Below are 17500 nucleotides of genomic sequence, written 5' to 3'. Positions count from 1 at the left end.
GTGTAAGGTGACTTGCCCATACGTCTCACCCTGCCCAGGATGCCACCCACAACACTCAACTAACACCCAGGTACCTATTTACTGCTAGGTGAACAGTGACAGCAGGTGTAAGGTGACTTGCCCATACGTCTCACCCTGCCCAGGATGCCACCCACAACACTCAACTAACACCCAGGTACCTATTTACTGCTAGGTGAACAGTGGCAGCAGCAAAACATTGTCGCTGGCTAGGACTACTATAGCCTGGGGCTAGGAACGTGAGGGACAGGTTCAAGGAAGTGTTGGGTGGTGGGTGGTGGGTGGTGGGTGGTGGGTGGTGGGTGGGTGGGTTCGTTTTTGCTGTGTTGGTCACCAGGCAAACTTTTCTCTCAGGGGATTTAAATGCTACCACCACAACTACCACAACTACCACTACTACTACAGCTACCACAACTACCACAACTACCACTACAACTACCACAACTACCACCACAACTACCACCACAACTACCACAACTACCACCACAACTACCACAACTACCACAACTACCACCACAACTACCACAACTACAACAACTACCACAACTGCCACCACAACTACCACTATAACTACCACAACTGCCACTACTACTACAGCTACCACAACTACCACAACTACCACCACAACTACCACTATATCTCCACAACTACCACTACTACTACAGCTACCACAACTACCACAACTTCCACCACAACTACCACCACCATAACTATCACCACGATACCTACCACCACCACAGCTACCAGAAACTACCACCACCACTACCATTTCTATACACACACACACACACACACACACACACACACACACACACACACACACACACACACACACACACACACACACACACACACACACATATATATATATATATATATATATATATATATATATATATATATATATATATATATATATACATTATATACATTACCATTCATATTTGGATAGTTTGATTGGACAGATAGATAGACGGATAGATACATTAGTCAGTGAGAGGTTCCTGGATAGTTTGGGAACGATAGATAGATATAAATATCTATTCGTTACCGGGCATACCTTACATTTTAGCAACTCTTTGTAGAGCTGACACAAACTCTTTGTAGAGCCGACAGAGCTCGGCTTTATCAAAGGCTTGTGATGCATCCGGGAGCGCTGGTACAGTGAAGGCTTGGAAACTGAATTGTACCATGGACCAGCTACCCTGGACCGGCTGCCATCTCTATTGTTACTGGACTAGTTACCCTGGACCAGCTACCCTGGACCAGCTACCTTGGACCAGCTACCCTGGACCAGCTACCCTGGACCAGCTACCTTGGACCAGCTACCTTGGACCAGCTACCCTGGACCAGCTACCTTGGACCAGCTACCTTGGACCAGCTACCTTGGACCAGCTACCCTAGACCGGCTGCCATCTCTATTGTTACTGGACTAGTTACCCTGGACCAGCTACCCTGGACCAGCTTCCCTGGACCAGCTACCTTGGACCAGCTTCCTTGGACCAGCTACCTTGGACCAGCTACATTGGACCAGCTACCCTGGACCAGCTACCTTGGACCAGCTACCTTGGACCAGCTACCCTGGACCAGCTACCTTGGACCAGCTACATTGGACCAGCTACCCTGGACCAGCTACCTTGGACCTGCTACCTTGGACCAGCTACCTTGGACCAGCTACTCTGGACCAGCTACCTTGGACCAGCTACCCTGGACCAGCTTGTCTGGACCAGCTACCGTCTCTGTTGCATCATGGACCAGTTACCCTGGTCCAGCTACCATCTCTGTTGTAACTGGACCAGCTACCCTGATCCAACTACCATCTCTATTGTACCATGGACCAACTTCCCTGGACCAGCACCCTCTCTATTGTAACTGGACCAGCTACCATCTCTATTGTGCTATGGACCATCACCCTCTCTACTGTACCATGGACCACAATGTACCATCATGGACCTACATGGACCACCATGTACTACCACGTACCTCCATATACCACCTTGGACCACCATGGGCCACCACGGACCACCATGGACCACCTTGGACCACCATGTACCAACATGGACCAACATGGACCAACATGGATCACCATGGACTACCATGTACCACAATGTACCAACATGGACCAACATGGACCAACATGGACCACCATGAACCAACATGGACCAACATGGACCAACATGGACCAACATGGACCAACATGGACCACCATGAACCAACATGGACCACCATGGACCAACGTGGACCAACATGGACCAACATGGACCAACATGGACCAACATGGACCAACATGGATCACCATGGACTACCATGTACCACGATGTACCAACATGAACCAACATAGACCAACATGGACCAACATGAACCAACATGGACCACCATGGACAACATGGACCACGAACCAACATGGACCAACATGGACCAACATGGACCACCATGGACTACCATGTACCACGATGTACCAACATGGACCAACATGGACCAGCATGGACATGGGCCAACATGAACCAACATGAACCAACATGGACCAACATGGATCACCATTGACCAACATGGACCAACTTGAACCAACATGGACCAACATAGACCAACATCGACCAACATGGACCAACATGGACCAACATGAACCAACATGGGCCAACATGGACCACCATGGACCAACATGGACCAACATGGACCAACATGGACCCACATGGACCAACATGGACCAACATGCATCACCATGGACTACCATGTTCCACGATGTACCAACATGGACCAACATGGACCAACATGGACCAACATGGACCAACATGGACCAACATGGATCACCATGGACTACCATGTACCACGATGTACCAACATGGACCAACATGGACCACCATGGACCAACATGGACCACCATGGACCAACATGGACCAATATGGACCAACATGGACCAACATGGACCAACATGGACCAACGTGGACCACCATGGACCAACATGGACCAACATGGATCACCATGGACTACCATGTACCACGATGTACCAACATGGACCAACATGGACCAACATGGACCAACATGGATCACCATGGACTACCATGTACCACGATGTACCAACATGGACCAACATGGACCAACATGGACCACCATGGACCAACATGGACCACCATGGACCAACATGGACCAACATGGACCAACATGGACCAACATGGACCAACATGGACCAACGTGGACCACCATGGACCAACATGGACCAACATGGACCAACATGGATCACCATGGACTACCATGTACCACGATGTACCAACATGGACCAACATGGACCAACATGGACCAACATGGACCAGCATGCACCAACATGGATCACCATGGACTACCATGTACCACAATGTACCAACATGGACCAACATGGACCAACATGGACCAACATGGACCACCATAGACCAACATGGACCAATATGGACCAACATGGACCAACATGGACGAACATGGACCAACATGGACCAACATGGATCACCATGGACTACCATGTACCACGATGTTCCAACATGGACCAACATGGACCAACATGGACCAACATGGACCAACATGGACCCACATGGACCAACTTGGACCACCATGGACCAACATGGACCAACATGGACCAACATGGACCAACATGGATCACCATGGACTACCATGTACCACGATGTACCAACATGGACCAACATGGACCAACATGGACCAACATGGACCAACATGGACCAACATGGACCAACATGGATCACCATGGACTACCATGTACCACAATGTACCAACATGGACCAACATGGACCAACATGGACCAACATGGACCAACATGGACCCACATGGACCAACGTGGACCACCATGGACCAACATGGACCAACATGGACCAACATGGACCAACATGGATCACCATGGACTACCATGTACCACGATGTACCAACATGGACCAACATGGACCAACATGGACCAACATGGACCAACATGGACCAACATGGATCACCATGGACTACCATGTACCACAATGTACCAACATGGACCAACATGGACCAACATGGACCAACATGGACCAACATGGACCAACATGGACCAACGTGGACCACCATGGACCAACATGGACCAACATGGACCAACATGGACCAACATGGACCAACATGGACTACCATGTACCACGATGTACCAACATGGACCAACATGGACCAACATGGACCAACATGGACCAACATGGACCAACATGGATCACCATGGACTACCATGTACCACGATGTACCACCATGGACCAACATGGACCAACATGGACCAACATGGACCAACATGGACCAACATGGACCAACATGGACCAACATTGACCAACATAGTATGATAATACTTAAAATAATCTAGATTTGTATTTTTTATTAAAAAAAACGTAAATACATACATGTCAGTGTATATATATACACTGATGAATACTTCTCAGTGTATATATATACACTGATGAATACTTCTCAGTGTATATAGACAGCGAGATAGTATATACTTCTCAATTTTAATAGACAGATCATCTGTCAGTATATCTCTCAGTGTATATACACTGAGAGATACACCACTCAGTTATTATTATTATTATTATTATTATTATTATTATTATTATTATTATTATTATTATTATTATTATTATTATTATTATTATTATTATCTTGTATGGCACTGAGGTTAGATCCAGAGAAGGTTACAACAGCCTCATATCCTCTGATCAAGAGCCCATCCCCGGCATCAACCCCCACCCATGAGAGGCAGCCCTAAGCCTACATAATCCAGCCAGGCCTATCCAGCCAGCCTCAGTGTGAAGGATTATAAGCAATTTTCTGTGTACGTATTAGTGAGAGAGATCTCTGGGATCTCTCTGTCTCGTAGCTTAGGCAGAACAGATACCATCCGTCATCTCTCTGGTGCTCTGGTAATCTCTCCCATCATGGGGGAAGAGAATAATGGGGCTGTAAATATGGGGGGAAGGTTAATGGGAGGTATATGATATTAAGTGTGTGTGTGTGTCTGGTAGTTACTACTTGTTAGAGGCACTTGTCGATGGATACTTGGCCTGTTTTGTGTGTGTGTGTGTGTGTGTGTGTGTGTGTGTGTGTGTGTGTGTGTGTGTGTGTGTGTGTGTGTGTGTGTGTGTGTGTGTGTTTGTGTGTGTATGTAACACCAAGGTACCTATTTACTGCCAGGTGAACAGGATAAGCAGGTGTTAGGAGGCTTTCCTCTCTCTCTCTCTCTCTCTCTCTCTCTCTCTCTCTCTCTCTCTCTCTCTCTCTCTCTCTCTCTCTCTCTCTCTCTCTCTCTCTCTCTCTCTCTCTCTCTCTCTCTCTCACTCTTTCTGTTCATCTATCTGTCTGTGTGTATGTCTGTCTCTCTGTCTGTGTCTGTTTGTTACTCTAACTGTAAGTCTGTCTATCTATCACACTATCTATTTACTATATTTAACTATATCTGTCAATCAATCTCTATATATTTAACCATTTAACTACTTATCTATTAACCTAACTCTCTTTGTCTATATTTATACTTGTCAACTTCCTATCTACTTATCAAGTATTTATCTGTCTACTTGTCTATTCAACCATATATTTGTCTCATATTTCTCTGTCTCTGGTCACCTATTTCAGTCTATTTGTGTATTTATTTATCTATCTGTATGGTTGTATCACATTCTTGTAGAAGTAAAGATTATTATTATTATTATTATTATTATTATTATTATTATCATTATTATTAGTAGTAGTAGTAACTGTGTTTTGTGTTTTGACAGCGGTCAAGGTGCTTGAAGGACCAATTTTGACCATTGGTAAGGTGTCAAGGCTTCATATGGGAGCCTATCTGTGTGTGGCATCAAATGGGATCCAACCCTCGGTCAGCAAGAGGATTCAACTTAACGTGCAGTGTGAGTAGTGTTGGATCGCTCAGTGGGAAGTACTGATCTCTGAGGGAGTCATACAGCGTCTCTTATAGTGTGAGTAGTCGTTTTTACAGCAGAGCGGCGCACTGCAGTATGACTGTCAGCCCATGGAGAATGGTGTGGTGTAAATTTTTTTGAAACCCAACGAGTTCAAGAATGCGACATTTACGCAACATTTGGGTATCTTTACTGAGGAAATGTTTCACCAGCCAGTGACTTCTTCAGTCCAATACAGAGAGAGAGGTGGTAGATGAGGAGGATTTTGAGGTAATCAGTCCCTCAGCCTGGAGATGATGTAATCAATCCATAAATCTTGATGGACTAATTACAACATTTTCATTTCACTACTACACCTTCTGCCTCTATATTTGACTGAAGAAACCTACTGTGTAGGAAAACCATTCCAGCAATAAAGAGACCCAACTTTTGCACATGTGCCTTGATCTCGACTCTGGATTCCTGTTGCACTCTGCACTTATCCACATTGAACTTTATCTGCCACTTTTAAGCCACAACTTTATTTTCTTCAAATCTTCCTGAAGAAATGATTATACTTATGACCACAATGTTTTAAGGGGTGTAAGCCAGTGGAAGGCCTCAGTCAGATGACCAAAAGCTCCAATGGTGGGTCATCATCTAAGACCCTTGTCAGCAAACACTTGTCCTGTTTCCTGCCAACCTTACCTAAGCTAACCTGACCTGACCTGACCTGACCTACTCTAACCTAACCTTACCTAACCTAACCTAACCTGACCTTACCTGACCCAGCCTAACATAACCTCACCTAACCTAACCTCACCTAACCTAACCTAACCTAACCTAACCTAACCTAACCTAACCTAACCTAACCTAACCTCACCTAACCTAACCTAACCTAACCTAACCTAACCTAACCTAACCTAACCTAACCTAACCTTACCTAACCTTACCAAACCTCACCTCACCTCACCTCACCTAACGTAACCTAACCTAACCTAACCTGACCTGATCTGACCTGACCTGACTTAACCTAACCTAACCTTCCTGAAGTTCAGCGGGATCTTCCCCAGAATATATTATTCTGCCTATTGTTGTGTTGTTAGAGAGTGGGCTCATGTCAATTGTTATTCTCTAGTCAACACATCATTAATGTAAATTATAAACAACAGTGGGCCTAAAATTGTTCCTTTTGGAACACCACTTGTTACAGATTCCCACTCAGATTTTACTCCATTTATGGACACTCTCTGCTTCCTGTGGGTGAGCCTTGACTCGAACCATGGCAACACTTTTACCCAAAAGTCAATTCCTTATCAGCCTGGCTCTGGTTCCTACGTTGGTTTACGTGTGCCCTGCAGTAAAACAGCCAGGTTGATCAGGTTCTGATCCACAACCAGGCCTGGTCATGAACCGGGTCGTGGGGGGTGTTGACCCCCTGGAACAACCTCCAAGTATACTCCAGGCAATACCATGAGCTGCCACTTTGTTTTACAATCTATTGTGTGGCAGTCTATCAAAGGTTTATTGAAGAAAGGCAGTAAATTAGTCAGTCAGGAATGACCTCTTCTGAATCCATGTTGAGATTTATTAACCAAATTATAATCAAATTATAATCAAAACAGCAAAGTCACATTACATCGTCCATAACTGACCAATAATTAACTTGCTGTTGAGGTCAGACTTACTAGGCAGTAATCAGATGATATGGACTTATACACTATATTAAATACAGTAATTACGTTAGCCAGATGAATCAAGGAATGGAGGGGTTCAAACCCATGGCAAGTGAACTATGAAATTCAGAGGCCAGTGTGTTAACCACTGGGCTACATACATACATATGTGCCTACCTGGAGTCTACCTGGAGGGCATTCCAGGGATCAACACCTACGCGGCCCAGTCCACAACCAGGCCTCTCGGTGGATCAGGGCCTGGTCAACCAGGTTGTTACTGCTAGCCACACGTAGTCCAATATACGAACCACAGCCTGGCTGATCCGGCACCGACTTTAGTCATCTGTCCAGATATATATATATATATATATATATATATATATATATATATATATATATATATATATATATATATATATATATATATATATATATATATATATATATATATATATATATATATTGGCAGCTATAATATTTTTCTCTGGTAATAAAAGTCTTTATTAACCGGGATATCAGAAAGTTAATTTTGCTCGGTGTTGGTTTTATTGCAAGTCGAGACGCTTTATTTAGTGTTCAATACAGTGTCTTTAAGAGTTGCTTAAGAGAGTTTCTCTCTTCAGTGAGAGTTGCTCTCTCAGCTGTGTGTTTCTGTTTACGTTATGTTATCATTATTATATATTAACATATTTCTCTTTGATTTTTTATTGGTGGTGTGGGCGTGCTGGGACCTCCCATGGGTGTGCTGGGACCTCCCATGGGTGTGGTGGGACCTCCCATGGGCGTGGTGGGACTTTCCGTGGAACATGTGGGAACTCCCACGACCGCTCTGGAAACTCCCACGAAACAATGTGGGAATTATCACCATATTTGTGGGAAATTTCACGGATGGCCTGGGAACTCCCACAAAATCTGTTGGAACTCCCACTAAACTCGTGGGACTTCCCATGTGAGCAGTTCCGCCCATGTTGTGGATTCCTAATCAGCTGGAAGGGGCTCGAGGCGGCGACAATATCATGTTGAAGTGTAACACCGAAGCCTTCCCCAACTCCATCAACTACTGGACCAATCACAAGGGAGAGATGATAGCAGCAAGTGAGTGTGTATGTGTGTTGGTTACTTTACACACACACACACACACACACACACACACACACACACACACACACACACACATACACACACACATACACACACACACATTTTCTAGCCTTAATATCTTTTTTTTACACAGGGTTTGACAAGGTTAAGGATCCCTAGCTTTATTGACAAGCTATTTACAGGTTAAGGATTCCTAACTTTATTGACAAGCTATTTACAGGTTAAGGATCCCTAGCTTTATTGACAAGCTATTTACAGGTTAAGGATCCCTAGCTTTATTGACAAGCTATTTACAGGTTAAGGATTCCTAACTTTATTGACAAGTTAAGAGCTGTTACCTACATCAGCTCATTTGAAAGCATTTTTATTGTTATGAGACATACAAGTAGGGAACAGGATGAAGTTGGAGCCATCTGTGGGCCAGCTGTGGACCATCTATGGACCATCTGTGGACCATCTGTGGACCATCTGTGGACCAAATGTGGACCATCTTTGGACCATCTGTGGACCATCTGTGGGCCAAGCAGTGGACCATCTGTGGGCCAGCTGTGGACCAGCATTTTTCTCCTCTCTCTCTCTCTTTACTAACTTTGTCTCAAACAGTAATCTAGAGTTCTTAGTAGATAGTCTAAGTGTGGATGGATTACCAATACTCTCTCTCTCTCTCTCTCTCTCTCTCTCTCTCTCTCTCTCTCTCTCTCTCTCCCTCTCTGGTAGTAACTACGTCATTCTACGTCTCCCAGCAGGCACCAAATACGAGACGACATTAGAAGAAGAGAGCTATAAGACCAATATGCGTCTGGTTATACATAATCTCACTAAGGAAGATTTTAATACATACAAATGTATAGCCAAGAACAGTCTGGGAGAGACAGATGGATCTATCAAGTTGTATGGTATGTATGATGCATGTGCGTTGCTTAGATTGTTAGTGTGTTTGGGGAGGGGGTCATTAAGGTTGTAAATCACGTCTGTGATAACAGGAAAAGTGTTTTAAGTCTTTAAATAGGGTGTAAAGGGAATTCATAGTGTATATATACACACAGGAGTATGTATATCTCTGTGTATATATACACACTGGGGTATGTATATCTCTTTGTATATATACACACTGGGGTATGTATATCTCTGTTTATGTACACTGCGAGGTGCTCTCATTTCTGTGTATATTCGCTGAGAGATGCTCTCATTTCTGTGTATATTCGCTGAGAGATGTTCTCATTTCTGTGTATATTCGCTGAGAGATGCTCTCATTTCTGTGTATATTCGCTGTGAGATGTTCTCATTTCTGTGTATATACGCTGAGAGATGTTCTCATTTCTGTGTATATTCGCTGAGAGATGCTCTCATTTCTGTGTATATACGCTGAGAGATGCTCTCATTTCTGTGTATATTCGCTGAGAGATGCTCTCATTTCTGTGTATATACGCTGAGAGATGCTCTCATTTCTGTGTATATTCGCTGAGAGATGCTCTCATTTCTGTGTATATTCGCTGAGAGATGTTCTCATTTCTGTGTATATACGCTGAGAGATGTTCTCATTTCTGTGTATATTCGCTGAGAGATGTTCTCATTTCTGTGTATATTCGCTGAGAGATGCTCTCATTTCTGTGTATATTCGCTGAGAGATGCTGTGTATATACGCTGAGAGATGTTCTCATTTCTGTGTATATACGCTGAGAGATGTTCTCATTTCTGTGTATATTCGCTGAGAGATGTTCTCATTTCTGTGTATATTGCTGTGAGATGTTCTCATTTCTGTGTATATACGCTGAGAGATGTTCTCATTTCTGTGTATATTCGCTGAGAGATGCTCTCATTTCTGTGTATATACGCTGAGAGATGCTCTCATTTCTGTGTATATTCGCTGAGAGATGCTCTCATTTCTGTGTATATACGCTGAGAGATGCTCTCATTTCTGTGTATATTCGCTGAGAGATGCTCTCATTTCTGTGTATATTCGCTGAGAGATGTTCTCATTTCTGTGTATATTCGCTGTGAGATGTTCTCATTTCTGTGTATATACGCTGAGAGATGTTCTCATTTCTGTGTATATTCGCTGAGAGATGCTCTCATTTCTGTGTATATACGCTGAGAGATGCTCTCATTTCTGTGTATATACGCTGAGTGTATATTCGCTGAGAGATGCTCTCATTTCTGTGTATATTCGCTGAGAGATGTTCTCATTTCTGTGTATATACGCTGAGAGATGTTCTCATTTCTGTGTATATTCGCTGTGAGATGTTCTCATTTCTGTGTATATTCGCTGAGAGATGTTCTCATTTCTGTGTATATTCGCTGAGAGATGCTCTCATTTCTGTGTATATTCGCTGAGAGATGCTCTCATTTCTGTGTATATACGCTGAGAGATGCTCTCATTTCTGTGTATATACGCTGAGAGATGTTCTCATTTCTGTGTATATACGCTGAGAGATGCTCTCATTTCTGTGTATATATGCTGAGAGATGCTCTCATTTCTGTGTATATACGCTGAGAGATGCTCTCATCTATGTGTACATACGCTGAGAGATGCTCTCATCTATGTGTACATACGCTGAGAGATGCTCTCATTTCTGTGTATATACGCTGAGAGATGTTCTCATTTCTGTGTATATTCGCTGAGAGATGCTCTCATTTCTGTGTATATACGCTGAGAGATGCTCACATCTATGTGTATATACGCTGAGAGGTGCCAAGTCATTCTGGGTTAGCTGTGAGTTGTTCCAGCCACGATCTTCCAGTATACTATATCTATCAATTACATCTCTTGCAGAAATCGAGCCTCGGTCCCCAAAGGAGGACTCTACACAAGGTTCCCAAACTACAGGACCAGCAGGAGAGAGAGGTGAATCCTCGGGAGAAGACGCAGAAGGGAACTTGATAAACCACAGCTCAAGTGAAGACATGGAGAAGAACTATACAACAGGGAGGAGAGGCAGACCAAGAGGAAAGCAGACAACTTCCAAGAAGAACGCTGGAAGAGGTATGGAATTCCCTTTTCCAAAGACTGTTTGCACTGTGAGGTGGACATAGAAATAGGTATGGAATTCCCTTTTCCAGAGACTGTTTACACTGTGAGGTGGACATGGAAGTAGGTATGGAATCCACCTTTTCCAGAGACTGTTTACACTGTGAGGTGGACATGGAAGTAGGTATGGAATCCACTTTCCCAGAGACTGTTTACACTGTGAGGTGGACATGGAAGTAGGTATGGAATCCACCTTTTCCAGAGACTGCTTACACTGTGAGGTGGACATAGAAATAGGTATGGAATCCCCTTTCCCAGAGACTGTTTACACTGTGAGGTGGACATGGAAGTAGGTATGGAATCCCCTTTCCCAGAGACTGTTTACACTGTGAGGTGGACATGGAAGTAGGTATGGAATCCACTTTTTCCAGAGACTGTTTACACTGTGAGGTGGACATGGAAGTAGGTATGGAATCCACTTTTTCCAGAGACTGTTTACACTGTGAGGTGGACATGGAAGTAGGTATGGAATCCACCTTTTCCAGAGACTGCTTACACTGTGAGGTGGACATAGAAATAGGTATGGAATCCCCTTTCCCAGAGACTGTTTACACTGTGAGGTGGACATGGAAGTAGGTATGGAATCCACCTTTTCCAGAGAGTGTAAACATCGTAAGGTGGAAACGGAAGGTTCAAAATGTGCTATTTTCGAAATGTTGTTTCTGTAAGGGGGTGAAACCCGCTGATAGGAGAGAGAGGAGCTTATGTTAATGACTCAAATGCGACCGAAACGTTGTAAAAGGAGCTTCTCTCTTCTATATGCGGGTTATTTGTGTCTGATAACGACGTTTTGCTCATTGAGAAGTTATACGGGGTGCTAAACGTCGCACTTACGGCTGAAGATGGGCGAAACTAGGGTTTTAAAATTAGGACTTCGTTTACCCCTTCCATGTAGAGCTTTATCAAGCTGTGATTCACTCTATGTAGAGCTTTATTATGCTGTGATTCACTCTATGTAGAGCTTTATTATGCTGTGATTCACTCTATGTAGAGCTTTATTATGCTGTGATTCACTCTATGTAGAGCTTTATCAAGCTGTGATTCACTCTATGTAGAGCTTTATTATGCTGTGATTCACTCTATGTAGAGCTTTATCAAGCTGTGATTCACTCTATGTAGAGCTTTATCATGCTGTGATTCACTCTATGTAGAGCTTTATCAAGCTGTGATTCACTCTATGTAGAGCTTTTTCATGCTGTGATTCACTCTATGTAGAACTTTATCAAGCTGTGATTCACTCTATGTAGAGCTTTATCATGCTGTGATTCACTCTATGTAGAGCTTTATTATGCTGTGATTCACTCTATGTAGAGCTTTATTATGCTGTGATTCACTCTATGTAGAGCTTTATCAAGCTGTGATTCACTCTATGTAGAGCTTTATCATGCTGTGATTCACTCTATGTAGAGCTTTATTATGCTGTGATTCACTCTATGTAGAGCTTTATTATGCTGTGATTCACTCTATGTAGAGCTTTATCAAGCTGTGATTCACTCTATGTAGAGCTTTATCATGCTGTGATTCACTCTATGTAGAGCTTTATCAAGCTGTGATTCACTCTATGTAGAGCTTTATTATGCTGTGATTCACTCTATGTAGAGCTTTATCAAGCTGTGATTCACTCTATGTAGAGCTTTATCATGCTGTGATTCACTCTATGTAGAGCTTTATCAAGCTGTGATTCACTCTATGTAGAGCTTTATCATGCTGTGATTCACTCTATGTAGAGCTTTATCAAGCTGTGATTCACTCTATGTAGAGCTTTATTATGCTGTGATTCACTCTATGTAGAGCTTTATCAAGCTGTGATTCACTCTATGTAGAGCTTTATCATGCTGTGATTCACTCTATGTAGAGCTTTATCAAGCTGTGATTCACTCTATGTAGAGCTTTATCAAGCTGTGATTCACTCTATGTAGAGCTTTATCAAGCTGTGATTCACTCTGTGTAGAGCTTTATCAAGCTGTGATTCACTCTGTGTAGAGCTTTATCAAGCTGTGATTCACTCTGTGTAGAGCTTTATCAAGCTGATTCATCTGTGTAGAGCTTTATCAATCTGTGATTCACGCTATGTAGAGCTTTATCAAGCTGTGATTCACTCTGTGTAGAGCTTTATCAAGCTGTGATTCACTCTGTGTAGAGCTTTATCAAGCTGTGATTCACTCTGTGTAGAGCTTTATCAAGCTGTGATTCACTCTGTGTAGAGCTTTATCAAGCTGTGATTCACTCTGTGTAGAGCTTTATCAAGCTGTGATTCACTCTGTGTAGAGCTTTATCAAGCTGTGATTCACTCTGTGTAGAGCTTTATCAAGCTGTGATTCACTCTGTGTAGAGCTTTATCAAGCTGTGATTCACTCTGTGTAGAGCTTTATCAAGCTGTGATTCACTCTGTGTAGATCTTTATCAAGCTGTGATTCACTCTATGTAGAGCTTTATCAAGCTGTGATTCACTCTGTGTAGAGCTTTATCAAGCTGTGATTCACTCTGTGTAGAGCTTTATCAAGCTGTGATTCACTCTGTGTAGAGCTTTATCAAGCTGTGATTCACTCTGTGTAGAGCTTTATCAAGCTGTGATTCACTCTGTGTAGAGCTTTATCAAGCTGTGATTCACTCTGTGTAGATCTTTATCAAGCTGTGATTCACTCTATGTAGAGCTTTATCAAGCTGTGATTCACTCTGTGTAGAGCTTTATCAAGCTGTGATTCACTCTGTGTAGAGCTTTATCAAGCTGTGATTCACTCTGTGTAGAGCTTTATCAAGCTGTGATTCACTCTGTGTAGAGCTTTATCAAGCTGTGATTCACTCTGTGTAGAGCTTTATCAAGCTGTGATTCACTCTGTGTAGAGCTTTATCAAGCTGTGATTCACTCTGTGTAGATCTTTATCAAGCTGTGATTCACTCTATGTAGAGCTTTATCAAGCTGTGATTCACTCTGTGTAGAGCTTTATCAAGCTGTGATTCACTCTGTGTAGAGCTTTATCAAGCTGTGATTCACTCTGTGTAGAGCTTTATCAAGCTGTGATTCACTCTGTGTAGAGCTTTATCAAGCTGTGATTCACTCTGTGTAGAGCTTTATCAAGCTGTGATTCACTCTGTGTAGAGCTTTATCAAGCTGTGATTCACTCTGTGTAGAGCTTTATCAAGCTGTGATTCACTCTGTGTAGAGCTTTATCAAGCTGTGATTCACTCTGTGTAGAGCTTTATCAAGCTGTGATTCACTCTGTGTAGAGCTTTATCAAGCTGTGATTCACTCTGTGTAGAGCTTTATCAAGCTGTGATTCACTCTGTGTAGAGCTTTATCAAGCTGTGACTCACTCTATGTAGAGCTTTATCAAGCTGTGATTCACTCTGTGTAGAGCTTTATCAAGCTGTGATTCACTCTGTGTAGAGCTTTATCAAGCTGTGATTCACTCTGTGTAGAGCTTTATCAAGCTGTGATTCACTCTGTGTAGAGCTTTATCAAGCTGTGATTCACTCTGTGTAGAGCTTTATCAAGCTGTGATTCACTCTGTGTAGAGCTTTATCAAGCTGTGATTCACTCTGTGTAGAGCTTTATCAAGCTGTGATTCACTCTGTGTAGAGCTTTATCATGCTGTGATTCACTCTATGTAGAGCTTTATCATGCTGTGATTCACTCTGTGTAGAGCTTTATCAAGCTGTGATTCACTCTGTGTAGAGCTTTATCAAGCTGTGATTCACTCTGTGTAGAGCTTTATCAAGCTGTGATTCACTCTGTGTAGAGCTTTATCAAGCTGTGATTCACTCTATGTAGAGCTTTATCAAGCTGTGATTCACTCTGTGTAGAGCTTTATCAAGCAGTGATTCACTCTATGTAGAGCTTTATCAAGCTGTGATTCACTCTGTGTAGAGCTTTATCAAGCTGTGATTCACTCTGTGTAGAGCTTTATCAAGCTGTGATTCACTCTGTGTAGAGCTTTATCAAGCTGTGATTCACTCTGTGTAGAGCTTTATCAAGCTGTGATTCACTCTGTGTAGAGCTTTATCAAGCTGTGATTCACTCTGTGTAGAGCTTTGTTCATTCATGCTATATATATAAATATATATATATATATATATATATATATATATATATATATATATATATATATATATATATATATATATATATACATATGTATATATATATATATATATATATATATATATATATATATATGTATATATATATATATATATATATATATATATATATATATATATATATATATATATATATATATATATATATATATATATATATATATATATATATATATATATATATATATATATATATATATATATATATATATATATATATATATATATATATATATATATATATATATATATATATATATATATATATATATATATATATATCTTGATGAGAGTTAAAGTAAGTGTTGGTGGGTGTGGACTGTCAGCAAGGTACATGGGAGTGTCAGACTTACAACAGTGACATAGGCACTGTTGTTCACAGTGCCTTCAGTGCCTCTGTCTCGCTGGCACTCTATTTTACCTTTCAAATATCCAATTAATTGAAAGGGTAAGAATTTCAATTAGAGAGGGTCAGTTTGATCTGTCATTCCTCTCTCTCTCTCTCTCTCTCTCTCTCTCTCTCTCTCTCTCTCTCTCTCTCTCTCCCTCCCTCTTTCGCTTTCTCTCTCTCTCTCTGTCTTTATTTATCTATTTCTCTCTTTATCTGTTTATATATCTATTTATATATCTATTTCTCTCTCCATCTGTTTATCTACCTGTCTCTTTCTCACTTTCTCTCACTTTTTTTACACAGAGTTTGACAAGGTTAGGGATCCCTAGCTTTATTAACAAGCTAAGAGCTGTTACCTACATCAGCTCATTTGAAAGCATTTTTATTGTTATGAGACATACAAGTAGAGAACAGGATGAAGTTGGAGCCATCTGTGGGCCAGCTGTGGACTATCTGTGGGCCAGCATTTTCATTTGATCAACTGACGTTATCTCGTTGACATCATTATGCTGTACGAATGTGTTCCATACTCGAGTCATCCTGGGTATGTATGATCTCAGATGGAGTGATGTTCTGGAGAAGGGTACAGCCAGAGTGAAGTTGCTGCTGGCTGCCCGTCTTGTGGCATAAAAGCTTGCTTCTCGCTGTCCTCGAAGTGGATCCAAGTGTGGTACTTTGACAATATTGGCCTTGTACATAACAGTAAGGCCACCCACATCCCTCCTGTGTTGAAGGCTCTGCTGAAATGACAGATCTATCCAGGATGGGTCCAGGCGAGAGATGAGACGTCTTGCTCTGTTCTCTACTCTGTCAAGCAGTCGCAGATGAGAGGGGGGGCAGGCAAACCAAGAAAGTGGAGCATACTCAAGGTGTGAGCGTACTTGTGCCTTGTACAGAATCTTGCAACACCTACTGTTAAGCAGATGCGAGATACGGCGAAGTGCTGTAAGCTTCCTGGCTGCCTTGTTTGCAAGATTTACAACATGGTTCTTCATGGTTAGTTTGGAGTCAAATTTCACCCCAAATTTCACTCTCTCTCTCTCACTCACTCTCTCACTCTCTACTTGCCTCCTGTATCTCTACACTTTCTCTCTCCTATTTTCTCATTCTCACTCTACGTCTCTTCTCTGTCTCTGATATATCTCTCTTGCACTATATAAATTATCTCTGCAACTTGCGCCACTGGAGAGACATCTATCTCTCATGAACTATCCAACTGCAATTATCTCTCAAAATTGTCTCCTTTCTTTATTTACGCGAAGCTGGTAATAATGTGAAAAGTTTGGAGAGAGAGAGAGAGAGTAAA

The 17500-nt window shown here is 42.1% G+C and overlaps 1 protein-coding gene across 3 annotated transcripts in view; it reads left to right on the top strand.

Annotated features, from left to right (window-relative positions):
* The window catches only part of LOC138855371 (uncharacterized), a 118883-nt gene that overhangs the window by 48288 nt on the left and 53095 nt on the right, over positions 1–17500 (top strand). Inside the window, exons 5-8 of one of the 3 annotated variants that reach the window (XM_070104443.1) lie at positions 5775–5906; positions 8531–8668; positions 9421–9570; positions 11448–11657. In XM_070104443.1, the coding sequence (XP_069960544.1) occupies positions 5775–5906; positions 8531–8668; positions 9421–9570; positions 11448–11657 (630 nt within the window). Of the gene's footprint in view, positions 1–5774; positions 5907–8530; positions 8669–9417; positions 9571–11447; positions 11658–17500 lie in introns of all 3 variants that reach the window. The other 2 variants (XM_070104442.1, XM_070104444.1) reach the window with 2 other exon arrangements.

The sequence above is a fragment of the Cherax quadricarinatus genome, chromosome 92 (genome assembly GCF_038502225.1).
Source record: "Cherax quadricarinatus isolate ZL_2023a chromosome 92, ASM3850222v1, whole genome shotgun sequence".
In the NCBI taxonomy this organism is placed as follows: Eukaryota; Metazoa; Arthropoda; class Malacostraca; order Decapoda; family Parastacidae; genus Cherax; species Cherax quadricarinatus.
The sequence above is the reverse complement of the archived record's forward strand: the minus strand, read 5'-3'. Positions and strand labels throughout refer to the sequence as shown.